General features: G+C 28.2%; 1 protein-coding gene across 1 annotated transcript; it reads left to right on the top strand.

Annotated features, from left to right (window-relative positions):
- LOC100211274 (extracellular calcium-sensing receptor) lies at positions 1–22,903 on the top strand. The gene is made up of 3 exons (XM_065801007.1): positions 1–316; positions 9,907–10,473; positions 20,379–22,903. The coding sequence occupies exons 1-3, from the start codon at positions 34–36 to the stop codon at positions 22,397–22,399; spliced, it is 2,871 nt and encodes a 956-aa protein (XP_065657079.1). The 5' UTR covers positions 1–33; the 3' UTR covers positions 22,400–22,903.
- Positions 22,904–23,811: the final 908 nt, after the last annotated feature.

Below are 23,811 nucleotides of genomic sequence, written 5' to 3'. Positions count from 1 at the left end.
TAAAATTTGTTATATACTTAGGAATAACATTAAATGTTACCCTTTTGGAATATCTTTATCAGTGCTCTTTATTTTCTGACAAATACACGATATATTTGTTGTAAATATGTGATGGATTATGCTGGATGTATTCACAAACAAGAATTTTATAATCTAAATAACTCTACTTATTTCATTGGGGGCATTGTTCCTGCACATAGAACTAAGGATAGACAAACTATTCTTAACTATCCAGGTATATATTGGGCATCAGCTATTGCACATACTATTAAAGAAATAAATATGAACAAAGAGCTTTTACCCAATATTCAATTAGGTACGTTTTTTTGTTATTTTATCATTTAAAGTTTTCACGGTAGTAATATGTGATACTCTTAAAATAGTTATGTGTATTTGTGATACAATATATGCTATAGATTTATTCATTTAATATGTAGCTTATATTTTTATTTGAGATAACCAGAAAGTTATAAGCTTGATTAATCTAAAGATAATAGTTTCTTGTTAGTACAAGTACTGTGTTTATGTATAAAACCATGTAGTTTTTATAAAATGGAATAGTTTTCTATATAAAAACTAATATACCATTTTTAAATAAGTTATCGAACCAACAGCTTTTTTTTCTAACTAAATCACTACCATCAAACCTGCAAGCAACCACTATTAAGTTGGGAGTTACTAGAAAACAAAGAATGGTGTTAAAAAGCAAGGAAACATTAGACAAGAAAAGTTTTAGGTTGTTCAATTTAGGAAAACATTTTTCCTAAGGGTTAATGGGCAATGAAAAAAGCTAGATAAATAAAATTAAAACATGGTTTTAGAACATGAGGGATAGATACAGTAAAAGGATACAACTTTGTTGAATGATTAGTCAAGCAAGAATGAGTTTTAATGTGATTGGCATAAATATGGTAGCTTGTTTAAGTAGCAACCATGATAGTAAAGTGAAAGAGATGTAACCATACAACAATGGGAGAGTGGCTCAAGCTTGGCAAATAGAGCAGGTCCAACTATGTTTACAATACGTTTTTGGACCTTGTCTAGAAGACTTGTCTAGACAAGGTCCAAATATGACAACAATATTCCATATAGGGATGAATAAGAGATTTTTAGAGGTAGAGAATGGAATCAGTGGTAAGATAATGGCAAGCAAGATAAAGAGAAGAAATCTTAGCCAATGCTAACTTCGCAATCAAATGTATATATGGTTTCCATTCAGTTGTGAATGATAATCCATGAAGATATAAAATAGAGGACTCTGTGAGAGCGTTGCCATTTATCAATATATGAATGTCAACAATATTACTATAGTTATTTTCAGTAAATAAATGAGGTTTGGATACTTTGAAATTTACAAGCCACAGTAAGCCCCAAGTTGTTACAGAAGAGAGATTCAAGATTAACTTCCAGTAAACAATCAAAAAGTGAAAAGTTTTTATTGAGATTCAAAGGTCTTTAAAGTTGAGTCATCAAATAGATACTTAAGATATAAGATTGTCAGGAAGATCGTTAACTAAAAAAACCCAATAAAACCCAGGTAACCTGGGTTTTATTGGGTTTTTTAAAGATACTTAATAATTTTATGAACTATTATAACCAACATTAACATTATAACTATAATATTAATAACTAAATTATTAACTACTATTTTTAACTAAATTATTATTAACTATTATTATTAACTATTATAACCAACAATAACAGCTATCAGAGCAGCTTTACTAATATTTGAATCAATATTTGGAAATAAATTATCTCCTTAACACGAACCTTTATAAACAAGGTTGCTGCGTGGAGAAATAAGTTTGTTCATTTGAATTTCAAGTTTAAATTTGAAGTTCAATTGAAACTTCAGTTACTTCCTTCTGTTCTCCAGCATTCTTTTTCCCATTTCTCTTTGACATTTTTAATTATATAAAATAATACTTTTAAATCTAAAATAAATCAATGCATATAGATTAACGTGAAATTTTTTTTCACAGTTTTAAATTATATTTAAAAATCTTTTTCAAAATGGTTTGAAAAATTTTTTGCAATTCAAAATAAACGTTGTAATTAAACAAAAATTTTTACCGAAGAGACCCTAAAAACAGTATGAGTTAGCGAATGGTCTGACTTAACCAGGGTACGACTTAAATGGATGATTTTATGTTAAGTTGATTGAGAAAGTACAAGGGGAATTAAAAATCTGTCTGACTTAGTAAAAGTCCGATTTATCCAGGTCTGAGTTTATTCGGGATTCTATTGTATTTTATTTGAAAGAAATTTTGAAGAATTTTTTATTTAAAATTTAAATATTTTAAATTTGATGTTAATTATTAATAATAAAAACAATCAAAGAAATATATTTTTTAAAATCTTATTAAAATTCTTTTGTTATATTTTAAAATAACTATAAGTGGTTTAAATTTTTGGGTGTAGTTAAACACCGTTGTGTTTAATTTTATACAATATGTGCACAATTACAAGCATTTAAATGATGGTTATATTTGATTCAAAAGTAGATATTGAATAAGATTTAAATTGGATATAGAAGTAATTTCCATTTCTTTTTTTAAAAATCTTTGATCACTGGTTGAGACTGTTGTGATTTGCAGTTTTTTCATTAATAATGCATCGTATTGTTTAATTTTCTAGTTTTATCTGACAATTCATCAAATGAATAAAGGTATTAAGATTCAAATCAGAGTTTTTAAAAATAATAACAATAATAATAATATGGTTTATAATGAGGTTTATAACTTCAAGATCAATGCATAAATGATTTTTATTGAATAAAACCTGTTGAGTTTTGTTTTGAGTTTACGGTTTTTAAAAAAAATAGTAATTTAAAGACCAAAAGCATTTCCAGATATTGCGATTCCCAATCACTTAATTTGCCTTTTAGCTTTATTAAAGATGATTTAAGAGTGTTATATATAAATATTACTGAACCTCTATGACATGAGTTATTGCTGTGTTTTGTATATAAATATAACTAAACCTCTATGACATGAGTTATTGGTGTGGTTTGTATATAAATATTACTAAACCTTTATGGCATGAGTTAATGCTTGCATGAGTTATTGGTTTGTATATAGTAAAATTCAACTTATTATTTTCAGGTAGAATTTCTGTTTTTAAATTTTCTACAACTTGTTTGAGCTCATAGCCTTTATTTAATAGGAAGTCGATGTTTGTGTTGATAGCTTTTACTGATTTAATTTTGGTATTTTTTCAATAGTTTGTAAGTTAATCCACTTTTTTATAATTAAGTTTGATGACTTTATTTCACCTTATGCACCATTGAAAGTGTGTATTTATTTCACTTTCCTGATGTTGTCAGTTTTTCTTTTTTAAGTTTAGATTCAATCGACCTTTTGGTGTCATACATGGGTTTCTGAAAATATTTTTATAGTTGTTGTTGTATAATTTCCTTGCTGCAAGTAAATCATTTTGCATTTTTCAAGAAGTACAGCAATAATGGGTGGAGGAGTTTTTAAGTCTTTTTTTCTCTAATCATATTATTTTAATTGGCTTTTAATTGCCTTTACCGATATTCTCAAATATTGAGTCAATTATTCTTTTTTTTTTCAAGTTTATTTAAATTATTAGATTCTGCAATTTAAAAAATGATAATATTCTTTTCGTGTTTTTTTTCGTGGCAGAATGTAAGTAGTAACTTTCACAATGTACAATGTTAATCATAGATCAAATTCACCAAGACAGTTTTATCATGTCAAATTTTTTTTATTTCACACTTTTTTACAACTGATATTTATGCCTCTTAATGAAAAATTTTTTTTTAATGTTTTTTAGATTTGTATTTTAAATTTATGCAAATAATTTGTTTTCTCAAACATAATCTTCCCATATATCTTCATCTTCTTGAAAAATAAGATGTCATTTGGGCTTGCTTGGTTTTTATTTGATATTACAAGGGAATCATTTTTCAGTAAATTATATTTATTATAAACATTGATCTACATCTACATCATCATTTGTACACAAAAATTTGTTTAAAAGAACATTTGAAGCCCAAATATATTAAAATATTTTGATACTTCAAGCAATATTCTAACATTTCCTATGCAAACCTTACTCTTAATACTATTTGTTAAACAAGCAGTATGAAGATTTTTTGATTCAAACCATTAGTTATTACTGATTTCTTTACAACATTATAGTTTTTTTTTTTTTTTTTGTCTGTCCATCAAATAGTAATCAAAATCTCAGAGTAATTCAAAAATCCTTTACACTCTTAACTACTTGGAACATGTTGAAGATGAACTAAACCAAAGTTTAAAAAAAAAATTCTTTACAAAACCAGTCTCCCAACAACAGGCCTTCCCAGGAAATGCATAGGGTTTTTCGTCTTGTATGACCACACATGAGTATTTTACTTAAGACAACTTTGTCATGACCATTTGCAAGTTTTTCAAAATAACATGCAAAAATTTTATTGCCGGCTCTGTGCATGTGAAAATGTATGTGGTGGTTTTCTAACCACGGACATTCTGTTTATGAAGTAAACGCCTTATCCAAATAAGCTAAGCATTCATATACATACAAAAAGATAAATATAATTATATAATACAAAAGTTATACATAAAATAGTAAGTGACTGGGGTTGATATTTGACCGGGGCCAGGTTTGATAAAATATAGCCAGGGCCTTGGCCAGGTTTGTGACCTGGGCTGCATAAACATTTATACATCCAAAAGTATATTTTTTATTCAAAATTCATGTTATATTTTGTATATATATGCATATATAAACATCATTATGATCAACATGATCATCATTATCATGATCATGATTATGATCATCATCAACAGCATAAAAGAGGAAGACTAAAGCCTGATGATGATCATCATCATCATCATCATCATCATTATCATCATCATCATCATCATCATCATCATCATCAATAGGCTTTAGCCTTACTCTTTTAAGTTGTTTTTCTAATATAAACAATTTAGAGCATTTTTTTCCTAACTAAAGCTTATTCATACAATATGTATGGCACTCTTTTCAAATTTTCTTACTTCTACTGCTACCATTTTCAACTGAAACTGCTATCTCTCTACATGCTGGTACCTAAATTACTTTAATCTTTTCTAACAAACGCTGTTCGATACAACATTTTTTCTAATCTGTCTAAAATTATGACTCCTTTTCTTGTCTTGCTAGAATCATACCAAACATCCGTCAAAAAACACCAAACATCACCTTCACTTTCGGCAAATACTACACCATGTAAATACAAAAGTTTATATAACAATGAAAGCTTGAAAGCTTTTATTTCTTCTGGAATAAAAGTTTGGAAGCTTTTATTACTTCTCTTCAATTTAAAGTCAGCCTAAGGCTTGCAGTGGCTTATGGATTTGAATTCTGGACTTATAATCCGCAATTTTTATTAGACAACAAAACTGATTTATTTACTGTAAAAAAATATTGCAATATTGTTGGCATTCCTTTATTGACGAATAACAACCCTCTTACTCTTAGACAAAGTCTAGAAGCAAATTGTAAATGTAATTAGACCTGCTTTGTCTGCCAAGCTTGAGCCACTCTCCCACTGGTGTAAGGTTGCATTTCTTTCTTTTTTCTACAAATACAATCATGGTCAACGCTCAAACGAGTTATCATCTCTATAATGATTAAACCAAAACTCATTCTTGCTTGGCTATTTTTTTGCATCCTTTTACTGTAGTTGTCCTATCATGCTATAAAAACTTTTTATAGCATGATAATTAATCCAGTTTTTTTCCTTGAACATCAAAAAAACCTTATGACTCTTACCCATCTGCATGTTTTTCCTTTTTTATACAACTTACAATCTCTTTAAATCTTCAGTTATACATTTCCTAGTATTGTAACTGATTCTCTATTTTACAGTAACTCATAACTTAATAGTGGTTGCTTGCAATCTTGTTTGAAGTAAATTAGAGTTTAAAAATATAAAAATGTATGCCAGTATTTAATAAATATTAAATGTAAGCATAAAATTATAATATATTAAATATTATAAATTTTTTTCTAGCCTTGGCTATTAACCCCTGCTAAATCTTATAATTTGCCAGGGCCAGGTTTGCAAAAAGTCTCATTTTAAGCCACTTACTAACATAAAAGTATACACATGTATTACATAGGCGTTTTTATACAGGGACAATATACTTGTTACATTAAAATTATACAAATGTATTTTACAAACAGATGGTAATTTATGTTTTCGCTTTCCTCTTTATGAATAATAGATAAAATATAGGAATATCATTCTTTTTAATGCCGACTTAAAACTGTTTTTTTTTTTGTTTGTTTTTGTTTTTTTTTGCTTTGTCTTATCTAAATTTGTTGCTGAAAATAAGTACCAGTCTGTCTTATCTAAATTTGTACTAAAGTACACACTGTCTTATCTAAATTTGTTGCTGAAAATAAAAAGAAGTACACAAATTATTTAAATTGTTAATTTCTTTTTATTTGTTTATATTTAAATTCATTTTAATTTCCTATTTTGTTAGTTTTGCGTTTTTTTTTTTTTTTTTTTAAACTTAGTTTTTTATAAATAAATCATATAATAAAACTTGCAAATGGCTGTGACCAAGTTGTCTAAAATAAAATACTCATGTGTGGTTATACAAGACGAAAAACCGCACGTGTTTCCTGGGAAAGCTTGAACAAGGTTCAGCAACAGCTAATCAGTGTGAGCTAGTATATAATGTTACAAGCAATATCAATTTTCACCATGGATACAGACCTGTTTATTAGGTATATGACAAAGAAACTTTTTTCAAAATTTTAATTTTCCTGATGTTGCATTTGATGAACTTTAACTTATAGATCACTGTTTTGAGGTTTATTTCATTGGATCACAAAAAATCCTCCCGCACCTAGCACCTCACCACTTTTAAATTTTTCCATTTTTCACTTGATTACAAAATCAAGTGAAAAAAGTGAAAAATTTAAAAGTGGTCCCAGTTCTTACTTCCTTATGCTTGACTTTGATTTTTAAAGCTGTAAATATATAATATTGTATATTGTATAGTTGTTTATATCATTCAAACAATTTTTGTTTATTTGTAGCATTAATTTGCAAGATCTGCTGTTTAGTGCTTCTTTTTGAAAATATGTCCTTTAAAAGTAAAAAGTAAAAATTAGCAGTGGAAGCAGCTGGTGAAATGTGGACACAAAATTTGAAATCAAGCACGAAGCGTCGTCCTAATATACCACAGGTAAAACAGGATATGAGCAACAAATTGTGTAAAATGCCTTCCAACAGAGATATCGTTGGAAGATTCTTGGGACTCTTTGATGAATTGAAAGGATGACACGATTGACTAACAAAAATATCCGAGGAATTGTTGAATCTTTGGCAGAAGTTTAATTTTCCTGTGTTTTCCTAACAACAAGTGTCTACTAATGTTGACAAACTTATCACATCATTTGAGAAACACAGAAAGCGACCAAATGCAGTATTTAAAGAAAATCTTGCTCATCTGTTCGATATAACAAAACCAGATGGAAATTGGCTTTGTAGTGAGGACAAACAACTGTACAAAGTACAAATTCAATCAGATGGCAGGGTGGGATATACAGAAAGTGGCTCCTATGTCAACAATCCATCCATCAAAAAGGGCCAAAAGCACATCAGAACCCTCGACAAACCAAGCAGTTATCTCTGTACCACTTTCCTGCGATAGTGAGGATTCTGAGGAAGAAAGCAGCAGTGGTGACTTGAAGGCAGTTCCAGGAGAATCTCCCACAAAGCGTGCAACACGCCAGTCAATTAAGTCTGCTGCCAAACTAGTGTCTAGTCACTCTTTGTCAACCAGAAAAACATCACGGGAGCTTCAAAGTCTGGCTGAGGATGGAGTTTGTGTCCCAACACCATCACAGTCTGGAGTCTGGCGTCGAACAATCAGAGATGCAGAACAAGTTAAGAACCGCCTCATGGAACTGATCTCTGAAGAGAAATTTTCTTTGCATTTTGATGGTAAGAAAATTGACAAGACTGAGTACCAAGTTGTGTGCTTGAAAAATGACAAAAGAACATTAAAACTTGGCATTTTGGTTTGTGACAGTGGATCCTCTGCAAACGAATATAAAGCCCTACAGGACCTACTTGATGATTACAATGCATGGAACAGTATTCGGATGATCATTTCCGACACAACAGCTGTAAATACTGGTGGTAAGAATGGAGTTGTAACCAAATTTCAGAAAACATTTTGAGACAAGGGATTCGATGAACCTCAATACATCGGCTGCCAACACCACATTCTTGATCTTGTTCTACGATATGTGTTGGATTTCTTTTTTCCTATACAGTCACAGTCGCCTAACATTAACTACAAATTTATTGATGAGATTATGGAGCATTATGATGATTTAAGAAATGCCTACAAGGGCACAGCAGTGATAGCAGAGTATGAGAGAGATGACTTTAAATTTCTTTTTCAGCTTTGTGAAGCATACAAGTTTTACAAAAATGAGGAAAAATGGCCTCGTATCAAATGGCACAAGCTGCCATCACTACACAGTGCCAGGTGGAACTCAAGAGGGATTTTTGCGCTTATTGCATTTTTCATTCTTCCAAACTGGCGAGAACAGCTGAGGATAACTTGCGATTTCGTTGCAACTACACTATGCAGAGGCGGCTTATGAAGACCTGCTGTCAGCAATATCCCAACTTAAGTGTTCCAAAGCTGTGAAATGCTTCTCTACCCACTGGAAGAAGGAACCATCAGTGCTTGATGTGCCTCGATCCAACTAGTAGCCGAGAGAGCTGTAAAGTTGATGGAGGACATTCGTTCTTCTTGCAGAACAAACAAATATCTTAACTGTAAATTTATTAATACTAATACACAAATCTGAAAGATTATTAACATCACAAATGCTGTAGGACAGTGTAGGTACTCATTCTCATGTATTTCTCATGTGTATTGTATATAAAGCTGACATATTATAATTAATAGCCTTTGGGCCGCTATGTGTTGTATGGTTAAATATGAAACTGTCTTAGGTGCGGGAAGTTTTTTCAAGGTATGGTGAAATCAATGTCATTTCTGTGATTTATAGGCAAAAGTTCATCATTTAGAACCCCAGGCTAATTGATTTAAAATTTATAATATATCTACTGTTTATATTGCACCAATATCTTAACATTTTTTTTTTAGAGATTTTATTAGTGATAATTTTATGTACTAAAAACAAATGTTTTTCATGTTTTTACTAGACATTGTACTAAAAATGTACTAAAAACAAAATGTTTTTCATGTTTTTACTAGACATTGAATGTTTTACTGAGTGAGTCTTTGACATATATATATATATATTTTTATTATCTAATTTCAATTTATGTTAATATTTAGAAATTTAAAAATGACTTTAATTTTCTAAGTAATAACAGTTATTGCAATAACAGTTATTTTCATCTAGATTTTGACCATCTTCAGCTTCTATGTCTACATAATTCTTTTATTAATCTTATCATAATAAAATATTATATACCCAAAAAGAAATGTACTTGGAAAACAAAATAGGATTCTTTTGAATGCAGTTAGTCCTTTATGTGATGACAAATGCAAAATATTGGTAATAAATAAATAATAATAATAGAAATAGACATTAGAGCTATACTTCTAGCAGCTTTAGCTAGATTTTTAAAGTTCAGCTAATAGCTGCAATTTAATTAAAAACAGTTAGGAATTAGTTGTTAACAAAATTGGCATATATTTTTAAGTATTAAGGCTCTCAATACAATTCAATTCTAAAGCCTAAAAATATAGAATGTTATCTGAGCAAACTTGCAATGAATATACTGTACACAAGTTTTATGAATTTAATAATAACCAGTTTTTACTATTTTTGTTGTTGTTGGTATCTAAAAATATATATATATTTTACTTTATTGTTTATAATTAGGCTACGACATACGGGACTCAAATAATATAGTACACTGTTCTGAAGCGCATTCATTAGATTTTTTGTTGGACAAATCCTGGAATTCAACACTATTAGGTGTGGTTGGTCCTGCATCAAGTTCTCTTAGTGCAGCAGTGAGTGCAATATTTCTTCCTGATTTTATTCCAGTAGTATCTTATTCATCAACTAGCACAGATTTATCTGTACGTTTTAAATACCGTAATTTTTTACGCACTGCTCCAACTGATGCGTTTCAAGCATTAGCAATTGTTGATTTGTTAAAACATTTTGGATGGACTTATGTATCATTGCTTGCATCTAGCGATGGATATGGTTATTTTGGGAAACAAGAGATTAAAAAAATTGCAAAAGAAAAAAATATATGTTTTTCAGTAGATGAAATTTTTGAAGAAGATATTGGTAAAATTGAACTTAAAAGAGTTGTGGAGCTACTAAAGCAGCTAAATGAAGTAGACAAGGTTGTGATCTTGTGGTGTAGTGTTGACGACGCTATAAAAATTATTAACAAAACAATGAAGCATGGGCTGGAAAATATTACTTGGATAGGTATGTCAAATTATTTAGAAATTTATACAGAAACGTGAAAAAATTTTTGTGTGAAAATTTGTATTATGTTACTGAGAAAATTATTTTGAATGTAGAGGCATTAGTTACTAAGACAGTAGTTTACAAAAGAAATATCCGGTAGTTGTGTAGTGGTAGAGCGCTCACTTCATAAGTGAGAGGTTCCGAGTTTGATTCCCACCACATCCCTGGTAGCACCACGCTCAACTTGTTTCTCCGCGCAGCGGCCTTGTTTGTTGAGGTTCGGGGGGTCGGGTGAATTACTGAAAAAATATATGTAAAAAGGTTAAAAATAGTTCAATTTTTTTTAATGTTCTTTTTCGCTCAAATACATCTTCTTAAGTTGATACTGCTTTACCTCAGTTAAAGTAATTATTAAAACTCTTGACTATCTCTATTACTAGACTGCATATTTCAGCTCAACATAATTATATATATATATATATATATATATATATATATATATATATATATATATATATATATATATATATATATATATATATATATATATATATATATATATATATATATATATGTATGTATATATATGTATGTATATATATATATATTTATATATATATATTTATACATATATATATTTATACATATATATATATATATATATATATATATATATATATATATATATATATATATATATATATATATATATATATATATATATTTAATAATTGTCATTTAAAAAATTTTTTAAATTCATTTTTTTTTAATCATATAGAACAGATTACGGGGTAGGCAGTATATATTTTTCAAAAATGTTGTTTTTTGGGACACCCTACTATTTATTAACCCTTTTTTTTTTTTTAAACATTAGTAATTTTTTTGTTTGTTTAAAGAACATGATTAAAAAATAAATTTTCAGGCATAGAAATTAAGTTTTTCATAAATGAGTTCAAATATGTTTAAAATTTCATTTCAATAAAATAAGGTTTACAGTGAGAAAAATGATCAGCAAAGTTAATTATGTGAATTGCTCGTTTCTGATAGCGATTGTTGTACATTTTAATGTATTTCAAATTTAATGTTTTTGATTAATTTTGGAGGATTATTTTAAACTCTTAGTAATCCATTAGGATATTTTTTAAATATTCAATTCAAATTTTTTTAAATTGCCGTCATTTTAGATTTGACATTATTGAACTCTTATCTTTCACTGATTTTTTGTGTTTTGGTCAAGTTTTTTAAAATTTAACTCATTTTGCGCCCTTTCTATCATTTCTACTATTATACTCAAAAAAAGCTTTATTTAACTCTTAATTTATTTAACCCTTTATGTATTTAAAACTTATTTAAACCGTAATTTAAAACTTAGAATTATAATAAAATTGTAATATATAGACTAAAATCTGAAAGTGTAAAAAAAATTAAAAAAAAATTTTTCACTTAAGGAATTTTTTGCCATCTTATCACTTGTCTGAGGCATAGTGCAACTTCAGTTTTACATTTTTACATTTGAAATTTCAAGTAGTGTGGTAGATTTGAAAGCAAGGTACTGCACACAAACCAACATCACAGTCAGCACACTGAATATATACATCTTTGCAAATTTTATGTGCATAAGAAACAACACAAACTCATTAAGCATTTACTTTCTTTCTGTGGCAGGTAAGGTCATGTGACTTTAAGTAAACTTTTAAATTTAAAACTTCGTAACTCCAAAACCGTAACAGATTTAAATTTAGGGTTTTCGTATTAATAATTTATACTCAATTATTAACTAATTCATATTATTCAAAATTGAGTGAAATTATTTTTTTCAATGTTATTTTTAATTTTTTGTAAGATCTAGTACGTTTCTTCACCTATCGTAATGTGATGATGAACCACCTACTGTAATTGATTCACCTTCACCTACCATAAATGAAAAAATTGTATATTTTGATTTTAATTTTATTTATTTACCTTCAGAAAAAAAATGCATAAATTTAATTTGATTACCAAATAAAAGAAACATTGGTTTTTTAGTTTTATTAAAATTCTCTGCAAAAATTTTTGTCATTTAATTCTCCGTAATTTATAGCTCTAATTGCTCCTGCATTTGTTCATCAGAATATATTAGCTTAACTTTTATAACTTTTTCCAAATATTTTTTTTTTTTTTTTTTCAAATCTTAAATCATATTATTATAATTCATTTCATATCATAAATAAATTATAAAAAGCATATCAAATGAATGTTCCCTTGGGTTAAGTTACTTTTACTTCTTAACTTTGATTAACCTAAATGGTTTTTCAGAGAAAAAATAAACAAAATAAAACACGTCCAAAAAAATGTTTCCATAAACCGTGAGTGCTAACTAATATAATTTTTGTAATCACCTACCGTGTCAAGGATCAAACAATGTTGTACAAAAATTACTACTATTTTTGATAAAATTTAAAATATTCAATGCTTTTACAACTATTTTACGCTTTTAGCAAAAAAAAATTAATTTTTAGTCATAAAAAAAATAGATTTACTTTTTTTGACTGTAAAAGATTTTATTAAGAAAGCAACAAAAATTCATTCGCGGATAAAAAACATCTCAAAACTATAAAAATAAGTCTTTTTAAAAATATATCATTACTAAAATTAGTTAGTTTTGTATAAAACAATAAAAATATATATAAATATATATATATATTTTTTTAAATTTACTTATTTTTTCAAAAACCTTTTTGATCATGTCTTCCCCTGCTAAGAAAAAGGGAAGAAAGCTTCCTCTCGGTAGGGGAAGACATAATCCTATATAACTTGGAAAGTGTCTGGCAGTAATTCACAAAGGATCACCTATGAAAGATGTCGGGTGACCAATACAAACTTATTGCTCTGGCCTTATTCCTCAATCAGAAGCTCAATAAGTTTCAAACAAAACTGAACATTATTGAGTTTGCCATTTCGAACATGATTGAGTTAAAAAAATACAATATTGATGATAGGGCATCAGCATTGTATTTTTTAATGCTTCTCTAGCCTTCTTATTATAATTAGAGATGTAGCCGAAGTGTATCAGAGGTGTAACAGATTTAAAGTTTAGGTTTTAACAAAAGAATCATTATCTGGCAAAGAACATATATACTAAAGATATTACAGAGCTCTAACTCCTGCTCCAAAAGGTCAAAAATTTCTATTGATTTTCTCCATCAATAATTTCAAATCAATAGTTATAACATTCTATTGAAATATATAAAAAAAAGTTAAAAAAACTAAAACATTTATTAAAAGTTGTTCACAGCATGTGAGTTGGAAATCTTATTTTAAACCTCTGATTCAAATTAACCTGGTCAGAAGAATATTTCTTTCAGTTATTTATTCATCAAATTGGACGAAACTGATTTTAAAATTAGTGCTTGTACTTTTTGGATCTCAAATATCACCAAGAAATGCTTGCCATTTTAGTTCATTCAATTGTATACGTTTTTGAAGTTGATTAAAGTAGTAACAAGCTTTTATTTACCTGATTTCAATTTTTTTAAATTTTGGCATATAACAATAGGTATTTTTATCTTGTATTTGTATTATCTGGATAAATATCTGTTTTATACAAATAATATTTAAAGCATAATAGTTGTGAGAGTCTTATGTAAGAACTTTGCTATTTTTGTTTTCAATAAATTTGTTAATTTTTCTGCAAAAAGTTTTGCGGTCTAGCAAATTTAAGTTAATTTGCCCCTTGCGATACATCCCTAATTATAATTAATAACTTTCTTCTATTAAGGTGTTATGAGGTTTCTAGTTTTAACATGAAACCCTGTAACACCTTAATAGTAGAAGTTCTAGCTTACACGTAAATGTTGTAGCATTTGCTCTACAGTAGACAAATGAGCTGATGGAATTTCAAGCTTGGTCAGAAATGGCGTGCGATTGCACTCTAAGCCTAATCACACTTATATTAGATGTTAAGATGATAATCAAGTTTATGTATGTTACCATGTATGTCCCAATAAAAATTATTTTCAAATATATCCTGAAAGGATTTTGTAAACTTTCCTAATCAAACGCTTTTATAATAAAATTTAATATTTAAATATTAGGGAAGAGCTTTTAAACAAAGCAATAATTTACTTTGTTAGGAAAAATAAAAATTGTTTGTTTACAAAAATAAAAATTGTTTACAAAAATAAAAATAAATTTTTTTTTTAAGTTATCAAAGTTTTGTAAAGTTTATTATATATAATAAATTTTATTAAATACACATAGGAACTTACGGGCGATTGAGTACCATACCAGAGTTTCAAACTGAATGCAAACATACACAAGTACATACTGACTTATGGGTAAACTAGCACCATGCCAGAGGTTAGCTAGGACAGAATTAAGATTAAAAAACCCACTCACTAAGCAATATCAGCAGTATTATGAAGCCGTTCTGCTTCCTCTTTATTTTTACTTTCTTTGTTTAACCATAAAAATTCGCTTTTAAATATTTTGATGCAATTAAACTTGCTTTTAGTTTGCAAAATAAAAAATAGAATTATAATTCACTTAAAATGTAATATGCTGCTTATATATTAATTTATAATATATGCTGAGCGGGTTTTCAAAAGTTTTAAGTTTCAAAAATAAATTTTAAATTCTGAAATCTATTGTTTATTTAAATATTAGATCTAATAATAGATTCTTGGTATAGGCAAAGAAAATATTAGTTTTTGTTGTTGTGCGCCTTTAAGTAGTCCAGTTTTCAATTTTTCAAAATCAACAATTTTTCAAAATCAATTTTCAGTCAAAAATTTTTCAAAATCAATTTACTCAGACTTATCACCTTTTGAAAGTTCAGTTCTCATATATTATAGTGTATTAAGCCAATAGAATTTATTAAAATTTAAATTTAATAAATGTATACTTAGTCTATAGTTTGGAAATGGATCATTATAGACCACTGATCAGGGATCTGGAAATCTGCACACGCATTTAATAAATTGAATAACATTTGTTTCCTTATTAAACAATCATTAAAAGTTGTTACTTTATATAAAAAAGTGTCGCTTAATTTTATCAAAGCATTACTAAAGATTGAAGTTTTAAAGTTATTAATTCTAAGCATAATTTATCATTACATTTAGAATTGAGTTTAATTTTTTTAATTTTTTTTTTCTTTAACATTTATTTCTACTTTTAGTAAAGTTTTTTTTGTAATTCTCAAATTAAACTTTTTTTGCTCATTTTTTAAATGATCTCAAAAATCTAAAAAAGCTATGGTTAAGTTGTCGCAACAAAGCATTATATGCGTGGTCAGGAATAGCATACAATCACAAGCCATTCCCAACCAAACCTGTGGAATTACTTTTTAATCATCTCTTCAATTTAATATCTGATCATTTATGGGCCTTTGTAGATAATAGTTGCAATTAATAGTTTTACAGTGCCACCAATACCATCACATAGTGACTTACCATGAGCAAAATTTCAATGTCAAAATTATCTTTATGGAAACAGATACTGTAAAAGTTCTTGTGGTTTTTATTCTGTGCAGTACAGCCATCTGAAAAATAAAGTCTTTGAAATATTAGGATAATTTTCTTTTACATAATTAACTATTTGTGTCTGAACTTCATATACAAAATGTCATGCTCATTATCTTTTGACATAAAGCAAAATGATTTTTCTTTAAGCCAGTTATTTTTGTTTAATAAATAGAGGGCAATCGGTGTAACTTGCATTGACTTTGGCACCAATGCTAACTTTAGATTTTATCTTGAATCATAAATGTGTAGTTTTCTGCAAAATCACCTAAAACAATATAGCAGTATTTTGCCAACTTTTCTTTTTGTTGCCTTAGGTATCTTGCTTGACATATTTATAAAAAAATAAATAAAAAGATAATAATGAAGAATCTACAAACGATAATTCAATTAATACCGGGAATCCTGATAACTCATTTTTATTTTCAGTAAGCGATTTATCAGTATTTTCAGCTGAAAGTGTAATAGACAACAAATATAATTCTAGAGTTTAAAATTCACAAGTTGTTTTAAAAGAAGCAACTGACAAAAATTGCAATCCTGATGATGAATCAATATTTGTAGATTTTTATTGACTATATCAATGTTTTTTAATTTAAATTCTCAATTTGATATAAATTGGTTACTTCAACAAGTTAGAGAATCACTAACTATTGATTTTGTTCCAAATAATCTAAGTGAGAACCACATTCAAAGAACTGAATTACTAAAAAACAATCACCTAATTGCCAAAGAGATTTTTTAAACAAGTGATTATCAACTGAAGTTAATCCTATTATCAAATAAGTAGCAATAACATTTTTCAGCAAAAGCAGTGTCCAAAAAAAAGAAACACTCGGTAAAACCATTAGTGATATATACTTCTAACGGATATCTTAGATGCTTGTGGGCTTTTTGAAACAAAAATGACACAACTATATTAAGTGAGATTCTAATCAAGGACTAATCAAGCTTATTTTCTTTAATTTTTAATTTTTAACCAAACAACATATTGGATTGAGGATTCCCTGATTGTATTGAAGAGCTTAAGTAAGATTATAAACTTGATCCAAAAATGCCAGCTTGTCTTAGAATAGACCAGAAACAGTTAACAACTTTTGAAGTGAATCAATCACACTTTGTTACAAAGACTCAATGGGTTATCGAAGTTATTAATAGCTATACTAAGCAATCTTTTCGAGTCTAGGATAAGATTTGCAACATAAGCCTCGTTCATATGCTAGATGATTACCGGATTGCTACCACATTGATTAATAAATATTTTAGAAGATTATTCTTTGATAACAAAGTGGAAATCATAAGAATTATGAAAGAGAGCTTTAACTAATAAAAACAAAAAAAGCTTTAAAAAAACTTACTCGGAAAATTAGTTAAAGAAAAGAAGCTTTACGTTAAAAGTGCCTATACTAAATTGAAATCCCAAGATATTAAAAATTTTTCGGTACTTGATCAAAGCACAATGCAAACCTTATAACCTAAAGCTGATAAGAACCTATAACTATATGTTCCTATCAGGTTAGGCAAAGCTTGAGTTATGTATCGGAGCATTTTAACAATGGAAAATATGAGTTAAGATTTAATGAAGTAATCAATTCAACCCAATGTTCTAAAATAATAAACATAGATGTTTAGTCTAGGCACAGCAAAATCACTAAATACATGGTATGCATTAAGTATTTACCCAACATCAATGATCAATTTGGCATCGGTTCTTGGTATTGTACCTGTAAAACAGGAATGCGTACCGTTGGTTGATGTAGTCACATCACAAGGGTTATTTTATTTCTTTCAAGCAACAAAAAAAGAATCAAAGAATTCAAAAGTCCAGCTGGTTCCATGTTGTCTATTTTTTCAGAGTTGACTGTATTGGAGACAAGTGATGATGAGAATGATGATGAACAAGTAAACAAAAATACTGTCATCACCAAAAAAATTAAAAACCACTCAATCACCTAATAAAAATGGTTCTTCTCAAATACACTTAGATTTCAATCACCTAATCAAAATACACTTCTCAAGTACACTTAGATCCCTAAATAGGGATCTAAGTGTACAATAAAGTCTAATTCAACAGCTCCGGTTATTAATGATATTTGTACAACAGATTATTTTCTTTTATCTCTTTGGATGTCAGTTCAACTCACACCAAACTTGATGAACTTTTTGCAAAGTAGTCCTTTTAAAAAATCTTTATATGATATAGTTCAGCTGATAGATAAAGCTGAATGGGGTGAAACAAAAACTAATTGGGTAGGTAAAATCTGTAGAATTTTTCTAACTATATATGGATGGAAGCTATCTAATAGATTATTTTGGATCTGAATATGAGTTTTTCATTAAGTATTTAGCTGATTTACAATCTTATGAAGCCACGACTGAATGCAAAGACTGTAAAACTACTGAGAAGAGACTAATAAAGGACATTTTTTTTGAATGGGATATTAGCAGTGTTGTTCTGAACATGCAAAAGAAAAGACAATGCTCGGATTGTGGCAGCATTATGACTATTAAAAATTGCTTTTTTGAGAAACCTCTTTTTTTATTCGTAGAAACAGCCCAGCAATCAACTTTTACAGTTGATGACCTCCCTGACGAGCTATTTCTAGAAAACAGAACAACCTATAGTTTATTGTGCGGTACATTTTGTAACTATAATCACTTTTGATCAATTTTCCAGCTAAACTCAATATATATGTTATACATAATCATGGTCTTAATCGTGGTCAATACATAATCAATACATAATCGATGGTCTTAATCCAACTCAACATGACTTGGCTATACCTCACCACTCGGTAAACAAAAGCTTTTACTTTTTGAGTAATTAAAAATGTAGAGAATTACATTGAATTGAATTGGTTTTGAAGTATCAAAAAAGATATCATTTTTCATAACTTTTTAGATATTTTTCAAATAAAGAATTGTAAAAAAAATTCAGCATAATTCTTAACTTATTGTTGTTTTTACTCTTTAATGTAAGTATACATTGACAAAAACGTATAAATTATAATAATAAAGAGGGGTGATTTACAGATTGTCATTTAGGAATATTGCCAACAGAGATCTCAATATATCTTTTTTTTATTAATGATAAGTGTTTCTTAATTGTTAAGAAAATATTTAGAAGTTTTAGGATCTCGCTTGGCAATAAGGGGCCGGAGAGGATGTCTTATTGCATCATGCTCTTTAACGAATCTAAATTATCCATTTTCCAATGGAAGTTTCGTATTTATATAAAAGTCAGTACCCTCTTGTACCATTTGTATTACAAGGTGGTACATATGTGTACCAATAATGCTGTCTGATATAAAAATAAGTTAAAACCAAAAAAAAAAAAAATAATTTTGAAGTATTATGTTGTTTTTTTGTACTTTTTCTCAAAAATTTATATAAAAAAAAGTTACAAATAATATAGTGAGAAACAGTGTTTGTATAATGGGACCTGGCACTGATTGTAAAAAGTTTTTTTTGTACAATCAAAGCATTTTTTTTGATTGGCAAGTGTTTTGATGACATTTTAGTGAATGTGGTTTCCAGATTTTTTTTGAATAATAATCATAATAATAATTTGATTACTTAAACGGTATGTTGTCAAATGAATTCTTTTTTTATAGGGAATACCCGCAAACATTTAAATATGTTTTGGTACATTTTTGTTGTAAATTTTAAACAAACATGCATTTTTTGGTTTTTAAATTACCTGGAATTAAGTAATTTTTCTTTCAGATAAACTATTTTCTATGTCAGAGTCTAATTTTGATTTTAAATCTAATTGTAATTTAAAAATAGTATAAGCAAGTAAAAATAAATTCATTGTGCCGAGTTTCAGCAAACCAGGTATCCATAAACTAACGTATAGTTGCAGAAAATCTGAAAAAAATTACAAACTGTAAGTTTTTAAATGTCTGCTCAATTTTTACAACACTAAAAGCGGACTCATGACAAAAAAATAAAATAATTCTGGTATATCAAACCACAAAAAATTTTATCAAGGAAATATTTGCTGAATGCTAAAGTTTTGTCTCAAATTTTAAAGTATAAAAAGATTAAGATTTTAAAGTTGAATAAATCAAAGATTAAGAAATCTTATAATCTCAAAGATTAAGAAATCTTATAATCCCAAAGATTAAGAAATCTTATAATCCCAAGAAGAAATATAACACCAAAAAACTTGCTCACGCAGGACTAAATTTGGATGATGATGAATATTTTAAGACTGGTTTTTGGAAACAAATAATTCATTTGATTCGGATGCAGAACTAACTTCAATAAAATGTTTATTTTTTAAAATGATATACATACACATACATTAAAATTGCATACACTCATACATCCATGTTGCTATTTTTAAAATTTTAGGTACTGAGCAGTGGGCATCAAGTTCCGATATTATACATGCATGTTATTATTTTTAAATTTTAGGTACTGAACAGTGGGCATCAAGTTCTGAAATTATTCAATTGTCAAATAACAAGTTATCTCATAGCATATTTTTGCTTCGACTCCAACACGAAACTATATATAATCTAGAGGAAGATATATGGAATGAAAAAAAATCAAGTGATATTAACTGTCAAAATCCATGGTATCATGAATTTTTGTCTTCAAATTCAATAATTGACTGTCAATATTCAGGTAGTGTTGTTAAGAAATTACCTAATAAAAAGCAGGCTCAAGTTGTTGCAGCAGTGTACGCAGTAGCTCATGGCCTTCATTTTTATTTGAATTGCACGAATACTGAATGTTTAGAAAAGCCTGCTAAATTAGATTATGAAGCTTTATACAACCAAGTTTTAAAAACAAAGTTTAATGTGCCAAAAAGCAATTTTTCTATAGAATTTAATGAATTTGGTGAAATTGTATCACCAGTCTATGAGTTTGCGAAAGTCGTAAACAATTCTTTTAAGAAATTCGGAAGCTGGAATGTTAATTTGACAAGTATTGACAATCATCTGATTGACTGGTCTTACAATCGTATCCCACAAGCTGTTTGTGGAATTGACTGCCAGCCCGGTAAATACAGAATTAATTCCTCAAGATGTTGTTGGATATGCGAAATATGTCCAATAAATACTGTCTCTAGTGGTGTAAATCAGTATTCATGTGTACAATGCTCTGCAACATCCATTATGAATAAAAATCGAACCAGATGTATTGATCTTTTGGAAATACGATTGCATATCAAAAATTCTTTAGGTTTACTAATTTCGATTGGATCAGCCTTTGGTGTAATTTGTTCGATATTTGTGTTGATTTTATTTATTGTTTATTGGGATACCCCTCTTGTAAAATCTTCCAACAGAGAAATGTCTGCAATCCAACTTATGTCCATTATTGCATTGTTTTGTTTGTCTTTCTTTTTTTACTTTGAACTAACTCCTAGACTCTGCATGATTAGAACAATGTATTTTGGTTTTTTCTTTACCACAGTTGTGGCCTTAGTTTGTCTCAAAACTTATCGCTTACTTCGTGTTTTTAATGGTAGGTTTACTAAGGTATCTCGATTTTTAGAAAACAAGTATCAGATTATATTTTCCTTCTTGATAGTTTTATTACAAAGCTTAGCTTCGTTTTTGTGGTATATCTATTTTCCAGAAAAAATTATCATTACTACTTACCCTAAAGAACTAAAGTTTTGTCGTGCGTGTGGCCACGAAGCATTTTGGGGAATTTTTATGTATATCTTTATTTTTGTTATTGTAAATGGTTACATGGCTTTTCAAGCACGCAAACTTCCGGAAAATTTTAATGAAGCTCAACGTATTGCTTATGCAATGTTTACTGTATTTATTTTGTGGCTTACTTACATACCGCTTTATGTCAGTCTTGGACCCAACGAGAGACACATTGCATTTGTTTGCATAAATTTAGCTGTTTCGTTTAACTCACTGCTTATTTTGTACTGGACCAAAGTTATTATAATTTTATTTCATCCGAATTTGAACAGTCGTCAAAGTTTTCGTAATGCTGCAGAAAAAAGTGTCATTCGTAACTTTTTGAAAGACGTCAAGCCTTTAGAAGGCTCTCCTGGAAATAGTACGGTAACATTTAGTGATCAACTATTTCAACCTCGCAAGTTTTCTTTGCCTTGCTTCGATGCTACTGATTATAACAATTTAAAAGAAGGATTTCCTTTACGTAGATCTTTCTCTCAAACCAGTACTAATCATTTAGATTATGATACGTTTCCGGTAACTATTGTAAGTAATTCGTCAAAAGAAATGAATAGTTACAAAGATGAACGAATAAAAAAGTCACCTTCTCAACCTCTTTTGAGAGAAGACTCAAGAGAGCAACTGTCACGACCTAAGTCACAGCTGTTTTTTAATAAAGGCATGATGAGTGCTGCTGCTTCTTTACATAGCCTAAGCTCTTTTCTAACTGCACAAAATCCAGATGATAAGGAGGAATCTAAAGGATTGTTAAATGAGTCTCAAATGTAAATTGTTTTTGTTTTTTATATCTAACATTTTTAAAACAAAGATAGCTTTAAACTTTATTTATTTATATTAGAACTTCTTTTTAACTGAATATACTTTGTGCTAGAAAAAAAAACTGCGTGTTGTAACTTATATATGTTAAATAAAGCTTCTTAAATAAAGCTTCTTGTTTGCTGTAACTTATTTATGTATATTTCGATTTGATGTAAATATAAACTATTTTTATAATCCTTGTTTTTAGACATTAACTTATTTTTTTATATATATCTCTCCCGTTTTGCTCATGTATTTCTTTATAGTTCTGAGCTCCAAAAATGTATCGTAAGAATTTAAAAATACCATAGGGAAACAACTACATAAAATATTTACCAGCCACTTACTCAACATTTTTATATTTTATTCGATATGGCGTATGCATTATGTTTTTACTCTCTTCATTTTTGTAAATTTTAAAATGACCATTTTTTGTTTAATTAAAATTAAAATAAATAAAAAAATTGTGAAAAACTTAATGTGTTTTTATTTTTTTATTTAAATATTTAAAACCCTAAACCAATGATATTTTATTTATACTGGATGTCTGACTTCGATTCGAAAAGTCAAATCAATTAGAAATTATGAAATTAGAAATGGCTTCCGAAACAAAGCTACATAGTGTTTTGCCTTTTTAGACATGGATTAAATTTGTAAACAAAAAAGCTTCACTTTTCGTGCAATAAAATCACGCAAGATAGACATCTAGTGTGTGTGTGTGTGTGTGTATTATTGCCCTTAACGATATTATAAGTCGATCCCAATCTAACGATTGCAGATTAAAAAGTAATTGTTTTCATTGTCTCTAAAATAATTTTATTTATCAAAAAAAAATCACAAATTTCAAAAATGATAACAAGTAAAATAGGTACGTATAATTATTTAACAAAGGCATAACAGTGATGGTATTACGGCTGACAATTTTTTTTTTAACTGGACGGAGTTAGAAAAAAACTTTTTTATACATTTTTTCTTTGTGTGAAGGGAAGTTATGTTATAAAAAAATATTTGATATTTTTTTCAATTACAAAAATTATGTAACGAATGTTGCAGCGAACATCCAAGCTTATTTAATTTTTAAGTACTTTTAAAACACATGGAGGTGATGTTGCTAACTATATAAAAGAAAGCTTTGTAGTACATTCACCTGCTGATATTTTTACTGAAGACCATTGCATAAAACATACTTGTATATTAAGTATAAAAGATGAAAAAATTTTACTCGGCTGTATTTATCAGCCACTTGATGGACCGAAAGAAACAACTAACTAAATCTGTAAAATAATTAAAGCAGTTAATAAAATTGATCAAAATTTTGGTTTTCTAATTTCAGGAAATTTTAACTACCCAAATATTATACAAAAAATAATGTTGAAAAACCA

The sequence above is a fragment of the Hydra vulgaris genome, chromosome 07 (assembly GCF_038396675.1).
Source record: "Hydra vulgaris chromosome 07, alternate assembly HydraT2T_AEP".
Classification (NCBI taxonomy): domain Eukaryota; kingdom Metazoa; phylum Cnidaria; class Hydrozoa; order Anthoathecata; family Hydridae; genus Hydra; species Hydra vulgaris.
Note: the sequence above shows the minus strand (reverse complement) of the source record. Positions and strands in the feature narration are given on the sequence as shown.

Coding starts and splice junctions, on each gene's coding strand:
- LOC100211274 (XM_065801007.1), top strand. CDS start 34: ATGTTACCCTTTTGGAATATCTTTATCAGTGCTCTTTATTTTCTGACA. Junction 317..9,906: donor TTTACCCAATATTCAATTAG/GTACGTTTTTTT, acceptor GTTTATAATTAG/GCTACGACATACGGGACTCA. Junction 10,474..20,378: donor GGAAAATATTACTTGGATAG/GTATGTCAAATT, acceptor TTTAAATTTTAG/GTACTGAACAGTGGGCATCA.